The 18,596-nt window shown below is 52.9% G+C and overlaps 1 protein-coding gene across 1 annotated transcript in view; it reads right to left on the reverse strand.

Annotated features, from left to right (window-relative positions):
• The window catches only part of Galnt10 (polypeptide N-acetylgalactosaminyltransferase 10), a 150,429-nt gene extending 134,753 nt beyond the window's left edge, over nucleotides 1-15,676 (reverse strand). The window contains exon 1 of the mRNA XM_052757573.1: nucleotides 15,451-15,676. Within this exon, the coding sequence (XP_052613533.1) occupies nucleotides 15,451-15,609 (159 nt within the window). The 5' untranslated portion in view covers nucleotides 15,610-15,676. The remainder of the gene's footprint in view (nucleotides 1-15,450) is intronic.
• Between the last annotated feature and the right edge of the window lie 2,920 nt (nucleotides 15,677-18,596).

Raw genomic sequence — 18,596 nt, forward strand, 5'->3', positions numbered from 1 at the left:
TTCAGGTCCTGCGGTTTCTCTGCCTCACCTGGCCTGGTGGTTGGGGGGAAAAAAGACCCCGAGTTTCAACTCTTAAACTGCAGGATGCTTGAAAAGCAATTCTGGCCATATGATTTTAGAACTAGAAGACAGATCTTTCTAGACCATGGCTCTCCTTGCATGCTGGTCTCTCTCAGCCTTTACTTTTTTTAAGGCCAAGTACCATTGAATTTGGGAGACTGAGTATCTCATACAGCCCGCCCCCCAACCTCCCATCCCACAATGCTGACTGTGCTCGCCCCCTGTCTGGAATTCCTCTGTTCCCACCCTTTCCCCAGCTGTTCATTCAGTGCAGGCTAAGCAGCCTTACTCTTCTTGAAGGAAGGAAGCCAGGGATCCCTTCTTCAGTAAGCCTCCTGCAGACGGAGCCCGACTCACCAGCTCTCTCTCTCTCTCTCTCTCTCTCTCTCTCTCTCTCTCTCTCTCTCTCTCTCACACACACACACACACACACACACACACACACACACACACACACACACACTCAGTATCATCCTGTTCCAGGGCTACCATGGAGGCCCTTCCTGGTCTAGGGTAGAGACACCAGGCTCATTGGGCCAATCAGCTTCTCAGTGGCTGGAATATGGCCTGGGCTGCGAAAACAGCTCATCTCTCCCATGCTTCACACCCTCCTCCGGTACCCAATGGGGATAATTATACTCTCTAGCCACCGCTGGAGGGCTGGAAAAGACAAGGGCAGCAGAGGGGCTTAACACTACACCTGACAAGACAGTCAGGGACAGCCACTGCCCCCAACGTCTGGAGACTGCAAGAGACAGGTCCTGTGGCTGTGGCACTTGTCAGGGGATCTGGACACAGCAGGATGAATGAAAGAATTCCTTCTCCCCTCCCCCTCAGCAGCTGGCCTCTTTGCCTCAGTTTCTTCCTGCATAATCACGGCTACCTATCTAGTCATCCTCTGCCCCAAACCATCCCAGCTCCCCAGTCTCCCCAGCCCAGGAGTCAGAGCCTAAGATCCAGTGTCTCCTACCTCTCCAGACACATGCAGTTTCTGTGACTAGTGCCTTGCCCACTGCTGCTGGGAGAAGGTCCCTTTCCTGCTACCTGAGAGGTCCAGTCCTACTTCGCACACACTGCTATGGTCTTGGCCTTGGCCTGTGTAAAAATCACCTCTTTACAGAAACCCTTTCTGACCTTAACCAGTGTGGTCAACCAGTGCCGCACAGTGTAATGCTGGTCTCCCAGGCAGCACCCAGAACCTGTCTGTGCTCCCAGTTAGGCCGGGAGCTCTGAAGGGAGGGCCTGGCTTTTTGTATCTAGCACACAGCAATTCCTCAAATCAATTTAGTGGGGACCCAGAATAAAAATTAATTGCTGCAGTCAATGTAGGAACCTGGGACAAAACGAAATGGTGTAGAGGGGGAGGATGAGGAGGAGAGAGAGAGATCTTAATTAGGAGTATAGCATCAGTTCAATAACACATGTGTGCAGTGTGACACATTAATGCTCTCTCAGGAGAGAATCTTTCCCATAAACTAAAAAGGAACAGAATTAACTGGAAGAGATTAGTACTATTACCTGTGGCTCTGGCTGTCCCAAGTGTTTCTGGCTCATGGTACCCCTGGGTTCCCAGGGCTTTCTTTCCTCCTTATATCTCTTCATTCTCCCAAAGACCCCCATCAGTCATGGAGGATGAAGGATATATCCACTTCAGCATGGCTCCATCCTAACTGGAGTCACCCTCTTTCAATGAAAAGCCTTATTCTGAGGTATTGGGGTTTAGGAATTTAATGCATGACCTGGGGATATGTTAACTACCTCCCCTCCCCGCAATCCATCTGTCTGTTTATCCACTTCACGGGAGCTGTGGGCTTAGGAAAAGGCTGGCCCTAGCCTGCAGTCCTTCTCCTCAGAGCCCTATCAGAGACCTACAGGATATTCAGCTCCACCTACAACCAATATCTTTCCCCATCACCAAGAAGCAAGCAGGGGCCCACGTGCCAAAGAACCACAGGAAAAACACCAGTCCAGAGAAGGTATTTCCAATTGCCAAGAACATCAGAAGGGAATGTGTAAAACCCTCCTCAGGCAAGGGTACCAAGCAAGCAAGCCGCATGGCTGGGGATGGAGACTGCTTGGGGTTGAGAAGTGGGGTCCCGCCAGGGCTCCTCCAAGCTCTGCCAACAGTCCTTGGCTGCTGCTGTGAGCTCACACTCTCAAAGCCCTTGCGTCTGACCAGAGAAGAAGGGAGTCTGTCTCCCCGCTTCTTTCCAGAGGAAAGCGTGCAGTGTCTCCCAGGACCAGGGCCCCCCAGGGTGTCCACATGAGATGCAAGGAGAGAGTAGTAAGATTTAGCAGTCATTGCTCTGCCTTGAGGGAGCTCAGAGACAAGAGTATGCACTATTCATTCACTCATTCATTCATTCATTCATTCATTCATCAGTCTGAGCACCTACTGTGTGCTATCACTGTGTACGTAGCAGTAAATAAGACAGACAAGTGCCTACCCTCATGGTGCTCGACAGAAACACGAACCAGTAAACGACTAAATGAGGCCATGCTGGTCAACGCTAAGGTGTCATGTGGACAATTCCGTTTGAGACAATGAACAGAGACAGAGAAGTGGGCTCTCTGAGTCGACACTGGAACTGAGGCCTCAAAGATCATGACCCAGTCATGCATCGGTCTTTGGGACAGACATTCTACGTCCAGGATCATGGAGGAGAAAACATGCCTGGTGCGTTAAGACATCCACCATGGCTGGAGTGTTGGGCAGGTAGAGCGGGGCGGGCCCAGAGTGATAGGTGAACAGGAACCAGACCAAGCCAGAACTTGAGCTGTATACGTTGTGGGCACTGCCTTGGCAAGCCAGAGAGTTTTCAAGGAGGGACAGGGTGCCTCTGAGCTCTGCCTATGATGCACTCTCTGTATGTACCGACTGGACTGTGATCTCACAGGTGGGTGGAGTTATGATCTCAGAAAGGTGGAGCAGGCACCGAGTGGGGCATCAGCGGGAGGGAGTATTTGTTATGCAATGCAGAGTTCTGCTTAGCGATGATGATATGCCAGACCCACTGGAGAATTCAGGGTCTCACTGTGTGTCCAGAGCTGTCAGGACCCTCAGGATTCATTGTCTCAATGACCACAATTTACAAATGGAGGCACTGCATGGTGGGGAGCCAGTCCAAGGTCATACAACTCCTGGTGGCTCCTACCAGTCAACTGAGGGCTCCTCTATCAGGAAGAGACCAGAGCAGGGGCTAGCAAACCAGAGCTTACCCACTCTGCATGCTGCCTGTTCCACAAAGAAAGTTCTACTAGAACACAGCCTGTTCACTCATGGTGTGGCCACGCTCATACCACATTGGCACATTTGAGTAGCTGCAACAGAAACCAGACTGTCCACAAGCCCAAGGGGGTCAACTGACGGAAAAATTGCCCCCAGACACAATGGTCATGTTTGAGGTCTAGTAAAACTACTAGAGAGAGAAGGAGGGAAGGAGGGAGAGAGGAAGTGTGGGCTCATTTGCAACAATTTAGGATTCTTCCCGTCCAAATCACCCCCACCCCATGCCCATCTAAAGCCTCCCCAACAGAGCTCCTCCTCAGATGGCTCAGAGACAGGACTTCCCTTTGTTGGGCAAACCTAGGTACCTGGGGTTATACAGAGTTGTAAATTCTATACATACGTCTAAGAGACAGACAAATTTCTCCTGGAGTGATCGGTCAGGTAAGGCTTGCTGGGAAAGGACCAACTTGAAAAGAGGCAGAAAAGCAGAGTGGAGGGCAACTGAGAGATTCTTTGTCACCCCAAGCCGCGGTGGAAGACGGAGGAACCTGCTGAGAGAAGTGGGGTGAGCTCCCCATCACTGGGAAGGTCAGCTTAAAGATGGCTGCTCAGGCAGGAAATGGCCCCAGCCCAAAGGAGGGAAGCCATACCTTTTTTGTGTGTGTACCCTTTCAGCGCCGTGGAGAGAAAGAGAGCAGAGCCTGACAATTTGGGTTGAAACTAATCAAATGTCCCTTTATTACCTCTGGCTTGGCACCTGGCAGCCTTCTCAATGTCTCCCATTGTTCCCTGGCCCAGGCCCTGGCAGGAGCTGTCAGCTGTCTCTCCTGCTGCCAGGGGAGCGAGAGAGCAGCAGGATTCGGGCTGGGGACGGGAGGGACCAGGATCTGCACCACCACCACCACCACCCCCGGCAAGAAAACTCCCCCAGGGGAGGGCTGGCAAGAAGAGCCGTGGGTGGGGACCTGTCCTCTCTCTCCTCTCTGTACACTGCTCGAAAGCCAGGAAAGTCAAGTTTCCATTTTACAGGCGGAGAGGTGAAATGACTCCCCTTGGGGGTCAATCAAATTTGGCAGCTAAGAACCCAGATCTGGGAGCCGGAACCCTAAGTAGAAGCACACACTGTGGCTTGTTTTTGCACAGGCCTGGAATGACTTAGGTGTCCTAAGCCTGCTGTCTCATCTGTGCGGTGACAGGTGACAACAGGCACAGTGTCCCCCACCCAGACATCTTCAGAGAGCTGAAGAAAGGTCATCGCACGGCGGCGCGTCAAAGGCGGACTAACTCAATAAACAAGTGACCGCCACTGTCTCTGTTAAGGAGCCAGGGCGCTTTACAGGGCAGGCTGTCATTCCAGGACCCCTACCACCCCTAGTCAAGGCTCCCATTGGAGCATCCCCCATCCCGTGCACCTGCCATGGCAAAAGCCCCCACGGGAAGTCCCTGAACCGGGGTCACCGCATCCAAGGCCCTCGGACTCAGACCTGCATGGCTGCATTCAGCTGAACTGCCTCCCCCAGTATGTGCCGGGGACTCCAATCTGACCACACATAGGTCGTCCTTTGCTCTCTGATGACTCTGGGGTGGCTGAGTCCCCTGTTGCTGGGGAAGCTGTCCTCACTCTCCTGCAAAAATCCTACCACATCTTGCCACTTTCCCGATATAGGAGTGCACAGCCAGAGCAGGCTGACAGAAATGTAGGAGAAAATAGGGTAGCCGGTGTCCACACAGCTGCAGACAAACTACCACCAACAGTCCCCTAGCAACGAGCAAGCCTCAGCAGACAGAGGGGAGTCGAGTTCAGAGCAAGGGAGCCCCCCATGTTGGTGATACACAGCAGGAATCTGCATAGAAGCTTAGATGGTCTGTTTGATAACCAGGGATCACACGCTTAACTGTCCCCCGTTACTATCACGTCCTCCCTGGAGAGTGACTGAGGGTCAGAAGGCCCAGCCTCAGCTCCCCTGTTCTTAGCCTAGTCACAGAGTTTTCAAGTGGCTCCCATGAAACTGATTATTGGGCCGGGCGGTGGTGGCGCACGCCTTTAATCCCAGCACTCGGGAGGCAGAGCCAGGCGGATCTCTATGAGTTCGAGGCCAGCCTGGTCTACAGAGCGAGCTCCAGGACAGGCTCCAAAACTACACAGAGAAACCCTGTCTTGAAAAACCAAAAAAAAAAAAAAAAAAAAAAAGGAGGGGGGGAAGGGCTGGAGAGATGGCTCAGAGGTTAAGAGCACTGGCTGCTCTTCCAAAGGTTCTGAGTTCAATTCCCAGCAACTACATGGTGGCTCACAGCCATCTATAATGAGATCTGGTGCCGTCTTCTGGCCTGCAGGCATACATGCAGGCAGAACATTGTATACATAATAAATAAATAAATCTTTAAAAGAGAAAGAAAGAAAGAAACTGATTATTGGAAGGGTGAAGCGCCAGGTTTCAGACTACAGAGCGTGGCGCCAGGTTTGGAAAGCTGGAGGGAGGCAGGGGGCTTGTCTAGAGAGGCAGCTGCCGTGGGATTCAGCACATTTTTATGATACTCACACCTGGGTCTGTTGCCAGACTTTCGGATTTTTACCCCAAAAGACCAAAAATAAGATTTTTTTCCTAAAAATAGGAATTATTTAGCAACTTATATTTTTTATTATATCATGTATTCTTTGACAATTTCATACATGTACGGCATTTACCTCCAACTCTCACCTCTCACTCCCTGCTGGGCAGCATACACACACACACACACACACACACACACACACACACACACACACACACACCCTTCATACCTTCTTTTTAAATAACCCCCTGAATCCAATCAGTGCTGTTCACTGAGGTGTGGGCTGGTCTACTGGAGCATGGGTAACCTATCAATAGCCACACTCTCAAGGAAAGATAGACTCCCCCTCTACCAGCAGCTCCTCAGCTAGGGGTAGGACCTCAAGAGATTCCCCCCCTTGCCCCCGCATCCATGCTAGAATACTGACTGGATTGATCAACTCACTAACATTTAAAATCAGTGATGTCTAGCCAAGTAATGGCCAACCCCAGACAAGCCACCACATACTGCTGGGCCAAATGTGGCCCATCCATGGGTTAGAACCCACTAGAGCATGCATGTAATCATTTGGGAAACTAGGGTGAGTGGGGAGTGGGGCTTAGCTTGGTCTATAAAGTACTTTCCATACAAGCTTGAAGACGTAGAATTGAATACTCAGAATTCATGCAAGAAAACAAAACAAAACAAAAAGCCAGCGCAGTGGCACACCTGTAACCCAGCAATGGATGGGGAGGCAGAGGTAAGAGGAGGCATGAGGCTCACTAGCTAGCCTAACCTAACTGGTGAACCCCAGGTCCCAGTGAGAGACCCTGTCTCAAAAAACAAGGCAGACAATACCCAAGGAATGACATCTGAGGTTGACCTCTGGCCTCCACATACATGGGCATATATGTGCAAGTGTGCCCACATGCACCCATTCCCGCACACACACCTCCCACACACACCTCCCACACCCAATTAATGGAAGGCCTTTGAAGAAAACAGCTGTTCAGGCTTATTGTCGGGAGAATAACCAGGAACCCAAATTACAGACCCCGGTGCAACCGGAATCATTAATTTCTTGCTGAAGTTAGGCAGCAAATTTAGAAACTAGTTATTTCACACACACACACACACACACACACACACACACACACACACACACACACACACGCTCAGCTGTCAGCAGCTGACAACGATCAATACTCAGGAGGAAACAGGCAAGAAGAAACAGTTCTCACTGGAGAGCACAGTGTGCCTGAACAGCAGGAAGCCGCACACACCTCCACCAGATATTCCAACCCAGCCGCTCTAGGAAACCTACTCCCTATACCCCCCCTCCCCGCCAACACCAACCCGCCTCTTCGGGAGACCCACACCAGCACTGGAGGTCCAGGCTCTCAGGAGGCCAAAGGACCACGTCTAGGGGTGACCCTCGTCCCGGTACTGATGCCGGACACTCAGTGAGGGAGCAGCTTCCCAGGAGCCACAGCCACCAGAAACAAGCACCGGATTTACAGCCTGCAGGGGTGACCTCCAACGCGTCCTCTGTCCTCCAAGGGAGGGGACAGACTGGACTCAACCTAATCACACAGACGGCGGCGGCGGCTCTAAAGAGGTGGCCCCAGATATGCTACTGCGCCTTGCTGTCCTCAGTCACCCCATCTTTAACTGGCATGACACGGTGTGACAGGCTCATTTGGGGAGAAGGAACTCGATGCCTCGAAGGTCAGTCATGGTACTTAAGTCGGGGCTGCCAGACCTGGTAATGAGACAGGACGGGTTCCCAGCTCCACGCTGTCTCTCCTGCCCTCATCCTTAAAGGGAGAGGCTCAGGAGTTCTCTAAGAAGCCGCCCTTCCCCTGGGGTCCCTGGCTCAGGTACCTCGCCCTGATCCCACAGGTACAACCTCGCCCTGGAAGGCAGCAAATGGCAGGTGTTCAGTGAGTGTGTGCAGCCCAGAGAGCATGCGAAAGGTCACCCCTCAGACCGGATCGAGACCAGGACCCAGGTTCGAAACCTGACCTGCTGGCATCTGGCAGAGTGCTGCCCTTCACTGCCCAGCAGGAGAGCTGTGGAGAAAGGCACTCCCGGAGAAGAGGCCTGCGGGAGACCCTCTGGTGGGAGTGGAGTAGGCCCACAAAGTGGTCTGTCTCCCAGATGTGGCAAAGAAAGAGATGTGTGCGGGAAGCCCCGGGGTTGAAGTTCCGCCACATTCCTTGAAGACTCCATCCTTTCCAGGCTCAGGGGTTCTCAGCACCCTGAAGCTCGTGGAAGCCATTCCTGAGGCTGAGCCTCCATCCCTGGCCACTGACTACTGAGACAACCAGACAGCTCATCCCTCAGTCCTTGGTCATTAATGTGGGAACAACAAACAGGAGGGGCGAGTCCCTGCCTTCAGGAAGCAGTCTGGACCGGTCAGAAATGACCACGTTGTAGGACAGATTTGCACGGATGTCTCGCCAAAGAGAGCGGGCACCCAGGAAGGCCTCCCACGCAGGGCGGCAGGTGAGGAAAGGGAGGCGGCTCTGGAGAACTCCCGGGGCTAGAGTGGCCAGACCCACTTCCTGGAGGCGACTGGCGGGGAGATAATTCTAGAAAGGTGTCAGGGGCTTGGGCTCCCTCCCAGGTGGGAAGTGGGAGGGCACCACTCAAAGACTGCTTCGGGTTCCAGACAGAGAGCTGTGTGGTGCAAAGAGAAGCCTTGGTGCACATGATGTCATCCATACCGCGTTAACCTCCCAGCTACGGCAATGCTCAGACCTGTGCCACCTCCACGGGGGCCAGCCCTCCCTCCCAGAGCTCTAACCTTTCAGTGACAGCATAAGCTTCCCACCCTCTCAGCCACAGAGAAGCTAAGGAACCAGTCCCTACCCAAAGCCAGGTCCAGCTGAACCACAGCCACGCTGACGGCTGTCAGGGGCTCCAGGGCTGCGCTAAGTGCTTCTGGGCTTGGGGCTTTGCGCTCAGTGACCTGTGACTAGTTCATCCTCAAAAGAAATTCCAGGATAATTACTGTCACTCTTGTGACACAGCCCAGGGGGTTCGGGTGCGGACGTCAGGTGGCCCACCTAGGCCTGGGGACTGGAATCAGGCTGTGGGGTGGCAAAGCTGGAACCTTGTACCTGGCCAGCCACAGTCTAAGAGAACAGGAAGGTCCTATCATAGCATCACCCAGGGGCCTACTGGGGAGATTTAGTCCCAAGGCAATGGCCTCTCCGTTCTGCTCAGACATCCCAGTAGGAGGGAGTGGAGGGATGGGCTGAGAGACAGGTCCTTTTTCCTAATCAGATATGGAGAGACAGAGCATTGAAGGGCTCAACATCACTGTGTGTGTGTGTGGGGGGGGGGTTATGCACGCGAATGTCCAGGTGTGTGCTCCCATGCCCATGCATGTGGAAGCTAGAAAGGACATGGAGTCCCTTCCTTTACCACTCGCTGCCTTATTGCCCTCAGACAGGGTCACTCACTGAGCCAGAAGGCCACTGTTTGAGCTAGCCTGGCTGTCCAGCAGGCTCTGAGGCTCCAACTGTCTTTGCCCCCAATACCGAGGTAACAGGCACACACACACACACACACACACACACACACACACACACACACACACACACAACACACACACACACACACACACACACACACACACACACACACCCACACACACACACACACAGAGCCGGGTGCTGGAGATTCAAATCCAGGTCCCCAAGCTTACAGAGCAGCCATCTTCCCTACCGAGCCATCTCCCCAACCCCCAACATCATTCTGCCTAGCGTTGTTCTAGGTGAAAGCTTCTGTCCCGAGAAAGTGGAAGAAAACCACCCAGCATCTGAAGCTCCAAGTTCTCTCAAGAGCAAAGGCAAGAAACCCAGGGCCTGCTTTCTGCCTTTCCCTCTCCTATCAACACTCAGCAGAGGGCAGCAAACAGGAACCATGGAAAGATAAGAGAGAGGAGAGTGCCACATGGAGAGAAAGCTACACACGCATAAACACACACCCACCCACCGCAGCAAGCGGAATTGTTTAGCTTCCTCTAGCTTCCAAAGTATGAACACTCCGCCTCCTCCAGTGAACGGGGCCAGGCAGAAAAAAGTCGAAGCTGAGGAGACACAAGTTCTTTTTTCAGCTTGAGAAAAATATGCAGTGGACTGGCTTTTCGTGTGTGAAGGGGAAGGGCTGCACTCAGGATCTGTCTGAGGGGAACGAAAGGAGGCCGCAGACCTGGTGAGATGCAACAGAAGCCAATGCTCAATCCTCCCGCCGTGTTAGCAAAAATCTGAGCCCATGCCTCCCCCGCTGTGGACAAGGCCACACTCCGAATCTCGGTCCAAGATGGGCAGGGCTGATGGGAACACAAACTTTAGCCCCAGATTCTGCATGTGAGGGTGAGCCCAGGCTGGCCTGACCTGATGCAAAGCACCAGGATTCTGGGTAGACGTGCTTGTTAGCTTCTGCTCAGGGTACCCCTCTCTCCTACGAGTGTTCAGGTCCTTCTGTGGGGGGGCTATTCTTTCTCGGACCCGAGTGGACCAACCCACCCCCAGCTCCAGCATGGATGGAGTCTACCGGTAGACACATGGTTGTGACAGTTTCTGAGCATGGCAACCCCAAACTGGGACAGGAGGACCAGCTAGGGCTCATAAGGAAGATGGCTCCTTCTCTCTTCTACACAGGCAGCTAGAGACAGACTCTCAGTCAGGATTGTGTTCTGCTACCACAGGGACTCGGTCTAGGTCTGAGCTAACAGAGAAAACGCAAGAGAACCCACATCAGCCAATACTTAGAACCACAGTGGTCCCAGGAGCCTGTGTGCTTCTGTATCGTTTCAGGCTGAATTCACTGTTATTCGAAACAGATACAGACGAGAACGTAAGGAGGCTCTGAGGGCCAGTTAGTTCTGTCTGCTGTGGACAGTAACACTGCCACGTGCCACATACCTTTGAATCCCTCCACCCCAAGCAGGGTCCCTTCACGGACTGAGCGTTTAATCCATTTTATTTGCTGGCCTCCAAGACTCTGCGAGATCATCTTGGCTCTCAGGGGAAATAAGGGCAGAGAAGGCACAAATATTAGCCTGTGGAGGAAAAGCCTCCGCTGTGAAGCAGCTCGTGAACCTCAGAGAACTGCATTCTGGTCTGCATGTCTCCTGGGAGAACCTGTTTAAGTGATCGCCCCCTCTGGGGCCCCAGTTTCCATCAGACGAAAATAAAGGGGGGGGGTTGGACTAGATGTCCCCTAAAGCCCCCTGCCTGCTCTGACACTTTAAGTCATTCAACAAACACATTCTCTCTTTCCAGTCTCCAGACATCTGAAGGCAGGGAGGCCACCGTGGAACCCATGGCAACTCATCCCTGTAGAATCTACCTCCTGTAACCCCTCCACCAGACAGGAGAACAGTGGTTCAAGATTCTTATACAAACTCTCTGCTTTCAGACTCAGGCATCCATAGAGGATGTGAAGGACCAGGTACCTATGCAGAACAGAGAAGTCACTGAGAGGAGCAGTGAGCTGTATAGGGCCTCCACCTCCAGGCGCCTTTTATAAAGTGACAAAAGACACCCTGGATGCCACCTCTGAATAAGAGTCGGCTGTAGACAAGGTACAATTAGCAAGCTAGATGGTTATCTTTTAAATAGGCCTTTGCTTTCCCATCCCTGGCTCCATTATCTGTTACCTGTCACCAGAGCCAACATACAAAAAGCTGCCTGAGAGGAGAAGCTAGAACATGAACAAATGCCCAAGCTTGAGCTTAACTCTAGACCTTTCCTACACACACTGCCAAACTCACGGACTCCTGGGGTGTCAGAATCAGAAAAGCCATAACCAAACATCTATTTCCCACATCACAAACGATGCCAGCAGCCCAACTTGAGAAGACTCGTTGAGCAACAGACTGAGGCCGAGTCTGGGATTGGTGGTAAAGATTGATTAACAATGTCTGCCCTGGCCATGGGTGGGTGGGCACCATGATGATATAGATTTGCCTCCCTCCTTTCTGAATCTACACACATTTCACAGGTGAGGAATGCAAGGCCCAGAGAGGTTAAACCACTCCCCTGAGGTCACAATGAACTTAAGGCAAGAGGAGACCAAGAGTCAGACCTCTCTCCCAAACTTTCCTCAGTGTGGCTCCAAGGCAGACAGCAGGCCCAGGAGGAGGAGGAGACAAGAGGCAGATTTGCTCTGGTAAGTCAAGAATCCTTCACGGTGGCGTCAGATTTCATCTGGGCAAGCTGACAGAAGAGTGATTAGCAGTCTCGGGGATACCAACCCCTCCTTGGAAAAGTAAAGAAACCGCTCCAGACCACAATTCCATGGTACTTAACTTGCTGACGGGCAAGGTTCTGCTACCAGGAAGACTGAACAGGGGTAAAGTATTGATTTCCGGGTGCTCCAAGAAGAAAGTCCAGCTCTGACACAATGAGAAAATAACCCTGGTACTTGAAAATCATACTCACTGGTATTCCACGATCCCACCGATCTCTACCAAACAGACGCCATTACCCAGGGAAGCCATTTCTCACCAGCGATCCTTGGCTCAGAAGTGGGGAAGAGCTGCACTGGAATTCCTACTGTGGGATTGGAAAAACCAGCCTCCAAGCCTGCAAGATGAAACCACTCCCAGAATTAAACTAAGATGTCAGGCTGACTAGGGAGTGGGAATGAGAAGGATCCCCCAGTTAAAACAAAATGGCCTCGAGGCCAGCTTTCCTTACCCAATCTCGCAACTTTCAGGAAAGCTGGCTGTGCTAGACTCCGAGCACATGATGTGTGCTTTATGAATCCAATCTTCTGCCTGGTGGCCCCAGCAGTACCGGGCTGAGGCATCAGGTCAAGAGCCACTAGAATATCTCAGGGATAAAGTCCCAACAGTCGTTTTTCTAGAGCAAGGTCTCATGTAGCCAGGCTGGCCTTGAACTCTTGAACCTCTTACTGTCACCTCCTGAGGACTGGAATTATAGACATGCACTACCCTTAGGTTTATGTGGTGCTGAGGATCAGACACAGCCAAGCACTCTATCAATCCAGCTACATTCCAGCCCAGCACTTAATTCCTACCAGAAAGATCATGCGGACATACTTGGGGTGACTCCCAACAGAGTCACAACTGGTCAGCACTGTCCCAACGACTCTGGGTGCTGAAGACTGTTTCCCAGCCAGCCATCTGACATGCTCCCTGCAGGCTCCGGGACATGGAAGGGTAGGAGAAGCCAGCCTCTTTCCTGGAGGCCAACTGACATTCAGAAGAGGGGCTGGAGGGCCCTGCATCTGCAGCAGAATGGAACACAAAGGGGCTGTGTGGAAATTTGGCAGAGTGTTCTAGAAAGGCAGCCCATGAATGCTGAATCCTGCCGCACCTACCAGGGCCCATCCTTGGGAAACAGTTCCCTTCTGTGACCCCCAAGAAGCAAGGATAATCACACAGCAGCCCTCCCAGACCTGTTCATCATCTCTCCCTTCCCTCTATGCCATTCCAGAGAGGCAGACAAAAAACCAGAGCACCAAGGGGTCCAGGTAGCACCTCTAAGAGGCACTCGGTAGCTGCTCCCCTCTCTCTCTGCCCAAAAGGTGGCCTTACTCCATCAATACCCTCTTGCACAGTGAGTAATTTACCATGAAAGCTAAGGCCAGACTGGCAGTTAACCCTGACCTTCCTGCTACACATCTGGGTCTATAGAAAATGAAAATTAGAATGTCTTTGGCCTCCACGGCAAGTGAAATACGAGGGCTCTCTCCAGGCAGAGGCAGAATGTCATGAGCTATTTTAGAACTGTTCACAGCTATTCCACAGGAGAGTCTGCACCTGGCTGGACACGCCCCCCTCTCAGCCAAGGCTGTGTCCAGCAGAGCATCCCAAGGTAGGGACACTATAAAGGACCTCAGGAAAGGAAAGAAGAGTGGCCTGCCCCACTCCCCGCTGGCACACCGACAGCATCACAGAATGTTGGCATCAAACCATACACACGGAGCAAGCATGGCTCAGAGAGGGAGGCCAGACTCATCAACGCACAGCAAGTTAACAGTTGAGCTGAGAACATAAGTCTGGCCTCCTGCCACTGACACCACATGGGCAGTCACAGAGGAAAGAGATTTCCCACAGGAAAACCCCACTCAGACAAAGAGTTTAAGGGAGAGAAGCCTAAGCTGGCTGTCAGAGTTTGAACCAGGGATTCGGAAATGGAGGTTTTTTTTTAACTTTGCAAACAGTAAGGTCTACCAGATAGATAGATCACCCAGACCTCTGGGATGATTCACAAATTACCAGAGAGACAAGCCAAGTTCAAATTGATCTGCTCTGTAGCAAAGAGTCCTCCATGCCCCAGAAGCCAGAATGCCCAGATGGCAGCCTAACACTGGAAGGGAAGGGCGTTCAAGCATCAATCTTAAGAAGTCAGCCTCGTCCCACAAGGCCAGCCAGCAGTCAGTCAAGGCTGACCCTGATGCACAACTTCCCACGAGACCAAGGAAATCCCGTAAGAAACTCGGATACGTCCCACTGGAGGAGACAGTTCAAGCATGCCCACGCTTGCCAGGAGCTGGGGTAGAGAAGCTGGGATGGTCAGAGGAAAGTGACCGAGTTTATCTATGCCAGGAGGCTACTAGTCCACATCAATGTACACATCTGTGTACATGCACACACACACACACACACAAAACTTTGAAGAGGCAGATCATCTCAATTTTGTCTACAACAATCACATCTCAGTACAAAAAAGGAAAGCTGGAAGTGTTCTGTCCTAGGGGCACTGGGCACCTGTAGCTCTGTGACATTTGGAGAGCTCTCTACCAGAGGATCTATGTGACTTCTGGACTCCTCCAAGGATCAAAGGCGACAAGGACAGGCACTCAGTCCCTACCTGACCTCCTCTGAAGTAGGGGTTCAGTATTCTCAAGAGAGGCAAAGAATTTGATTAAAATAGAGGCTGGGTGCAGTGTATGTTGGGGGGTTAGATGGATCTCTGGTTAAGAGCACTGGCTGGTCTTCCAGACGACCCAGGTTAGATTCCCAGCACCCATATGGCGATTCAGAGCCATCTGTAACTCCAGTTCCAGAGGATCCTATGCCTTCTTCTGGCCTTAGTGGGCACCAGGCATGCACACAGTGCGCACACACACGTAAGCAAGGCACACATATGCATTAAATAAATAAAAACAAAGGTTCCAGGTGGGAGACTTAGAGGAGACCCAGGCGTCCCTGTGTAGATGGCAACCCAGAAGGTTCTGGTCAGAGTCGAAACACTAGAATTAGCAGGTGACGATGGGGGCTAGGGTAGAGACGACCCGAAGAACACCGACAAGAACGACCAATATCTCCATTCCCACCGACAGAAGGAACAATCCTGGGTGGCACGGAGATGCAGGTAGGATCCTCCAAGGAGAGTGCTGAAGAAGCCAGGAATAACAGACGGCATAGGAGAAGAGGAGTCAGCTAGGAAAAGGGCTCAGGGCTGAACGCTACTTTAGGCTGGAGTAGGAGCCTGGGTAAGTCTTTGACCTTCCCAGAGCCTCGATGTTCCCATCCCCAAAATGGGAAGCTCTGTCTCGGAGCAGACACGCAGGGCAGGTGGAGCAAGGAATTGCAGGCTGGGAGAGAGAGTGCTCCCCACCCTCGGTCGCGGACCACTCACCTGTACCGCCGCGGGGGCCACTGCCACCCCCGATCCCCCAGGGCTACCGTCGGGCTGCCGCTCGCGGTACAGAGCCCAGAGCCCCACGTTGGGCAGGAGGACCAGGGCCGCCAGAGCCAGCGCCACCGCCTGCAGGAGCCGCTTCTCTTTGCGCCTCATCGGGGCCGGTCCGCCCCGCCGCGCCCCGCCGCGCCCGCCCCGGCTTTGCGCGTCTGCCCGCCCGTCCGCCCGGCGGCGGCAGCAGTCCGGCCAGCAGAAGCGGCCGCGGCGCCGGCCCCGCTCCAACTCCGCGGCACTTCCGCTGCTCGCCGGCGGGGGAGCCGGACGCCTCCACCGTGTCGCCGCCGCGGGGGTGCGCTCCAACCCCTCCATCCCCCGGCAGCTCATCCCAAGTCCTGCACCTCGCCTCCCGCCTAGGGATGCACGATTGGGCTTTATACGCCTCCATCCTTCAGTCCTCCATCTACTTACAGAGGATATTAGCCCTCCGGGGTGCACGGGGTCCCGGCTCTTGTCCGCTCCCCCCCGCGGGACGCGATGGTGCGTCCCGCTTCTCCGCCTCTCCCCGCCCGCCGCAGCTTTGCTAAAGTCCCGGAGTTGGGGAGTTGGGCGCTCGCTGGGGCCGCTGGGCGCGCGATTGGGGACGCCCCCGGGGACCCACGCGGCTCTCCGCAGCCCGCGAGAGCCCCCGGGCTGCGAGGACAAGATGCAACCCATCACGCTGGGATGCTGCATCCTACTCTCTTCCCGGTGCTGCCCCGCGACAGGCAGACAAGACCCGCCTTTGACCTGGAGACTCAGCAACCTGTATGCAGCGGGCAGCGGGCAGTGGGCAGCGGGCACCGTGCGCATCGCTCAGCAGGCTGCCCTGTTTCCTTCCTCCTTTTCTGCAAGCTGTGCAGTGCTGAGTGCCCTGTCACCAGTCTGGGCTCTTTGCAAAACCAACGAGATGAGAGCCACCTATTCTCATGCACATCCAACCTGGTGGACTTGGACTACTTTCCAGTCCCAAGTGTGCTTCTGGACACAGTGCCCAGAGCCCTTCCCGAAACTTCGTGTCGTTTCTTTTTTCCCATTCAAACCACCAGTGAGCGCCCACGATGGGCCAGACACTGGGCCAGGAGTGGGGAGTAAGGAAAAGCAGAGCGCGCACTGGTTCCTGGGGGCTGCAGCACCTAATGCTCGGTGCCCGGGACGAGGCTGTGAATGCCATGGCTACATGCCCAAAGAAGTCCGACTTCTGAGCCGCAGACCTGGACTCACACGAAGCCTGTGGGATCCTCCTCCAGGAGCTTTTAACAGCTTGCTCCCAGATGCCCAAGAACAGCATCCTGCTTTCTACCTTGCTCTCTGCCAACTTTCCTGCAGGCACACACGCACTCTGCTTCTCCAGCGGAAGCCACTGAGCCCTGTGACTACCCAGCCCTAGCGTGGGACCAGTGTCCTAAATTCTAGCCTTGCAGTTCTTTCACCTCTAGGCTGAGCAGTGGTTTTACTGACATCACAGCTTGGGCCCCCTCACTGCAGAGTCCGCAGTCCTGGGTCTGTTGCTAACTTTGCGTGTTCTTCCAAGTGCTGTTGACCACACAGATCCTTGTACCCGCTTCGTCTATGTCAGGGGCACCTCTATCTATGTCTGGGGAAATCACCACCTCTTCCCCCAAGTCTCCCGAAACTCAGCCTCCTTGCTGAACATGGCAGGCAATCCTACATCAGGACCTTCGTCTTATTCCCTATACCTAGGTGTACCCTCTGACCATTCTTCTGATTATAGCTCCTACCCTGACGTCTTTTAAAAAATAATGTATAGGGGCTGAGAGATGATTCAGTGGTTAACAGCACTTGTTGCTCTCCCAGGGGACATGTGTTCAGTTCCCAAGAACCAGATTGGGCTCCTGGCCCCCATATCAGACAGCTCACAACTGCCTGTAACTCTAGTTCCAGGGCATCTGATGCTCTCTTCTGGCCTGTGTGGGTACCTGCATACATGTGATGTACCATGCATACATTTAAGTCTGCTACAACATACATGAACAATTTTACTTTTTAAACCATTAAAACACGGTTATTATATTTCTTTTGTATGTGTGTGTTCCCCTAGAAGGATGAGGGATGCTTCTAAGACTCAGGAAGTAAATGAGTCTTACAAGATAAGTTTAGAAAGTTACAAGATGTCAAGGTTCCTCCCCGCAGTTACTTAAGTTGTAATAATCCTGGAGAAAGAGGATCCTCAGGATCAACTATGCAGTCTTCGGGTTGTGCAGGGAGCTCCAGGATGCATGAGCTCTCGCCTGTACCGGTGTGGGCTTTTCAGTGATGTTCCTGCAAATAGTCCACGGAGCCTACTGGCCCCCTCAGCCAGACTTGGGTGGAATCATTTCTTTGGTATGTTGTCCGTGTCCTATCTGTGATAGACATTTGCTCACATGTCCCCAGGAGAAGTCACACATGCACATCCTACAGTTTGTTTAACCAGTCATCTGTTGATGGACATTTGGGCTGTTCCCGTCATTCCCCAGTGGTGAGTAATGCTGAGCCCCGTGTCTGGTACTGCCATGAGTACGCAGCATTGGTGTGGTTAGACCACACTGCTTCCCACCTCTGAGCATGGTACAGGTAGCAGCAGCCATATTGACCATTATAAATGTCGTGGCTTCCCTTTATCTTAGAATAACCCATGAAAGGGATGAGGAAATGGCTCGGTCAGCAAAGCATTTGCCTCACACACGTGAGGACCTGAGATCCAATCCTCAGAACCCAAGTAAAATGGGATTTGGAAATTTGGAGAGCTGGGATCACAGTAGCTCATGCTTATAATCCTAGTGGCAGTGGGATGGGGGGGTGAGGACACGTGGGTCCCTAGAAGCTCTCTAGTCAGCTAAAGTTTAAAAAAAGAGGGGGGAAGGCATCTGTGGAATAACACCAAAGTTGCCCTCTGACCCCTACATGCATGTATGTACACACACACACACACACACACACACACACACACTCTAACCTGTGAGACTCCTTAGCTTAAAGCCTAGATTTTGCCATTTCTCATCCTCTCCCAGTTACCCTGATTTTTAATACCTTACACACACACCTGACAGCCTCACTTCAGGGTCTAGCTCCATAGTTTGGTCAACTTGATACAGCCTACAGCC

The sequence above is a fragment of the Peromyscus californicus genome, unplaced genomic scaffold (assembly GCF_007827085.1).
Source record: "Peromyscus californicus insignis strain IS unplaced genomic scaffold, ASM782708v3 Scaffold_3__1_contigs__length_106647218, whole genome shotgun sequence".
NCBI classification, from domain to species: domain Eukaryota; kingdom Metazoa; phylum Chordata; class Mammalia; order Rodentia; family Cricetidae; genus Peromyscus; species Peromyscus californicus.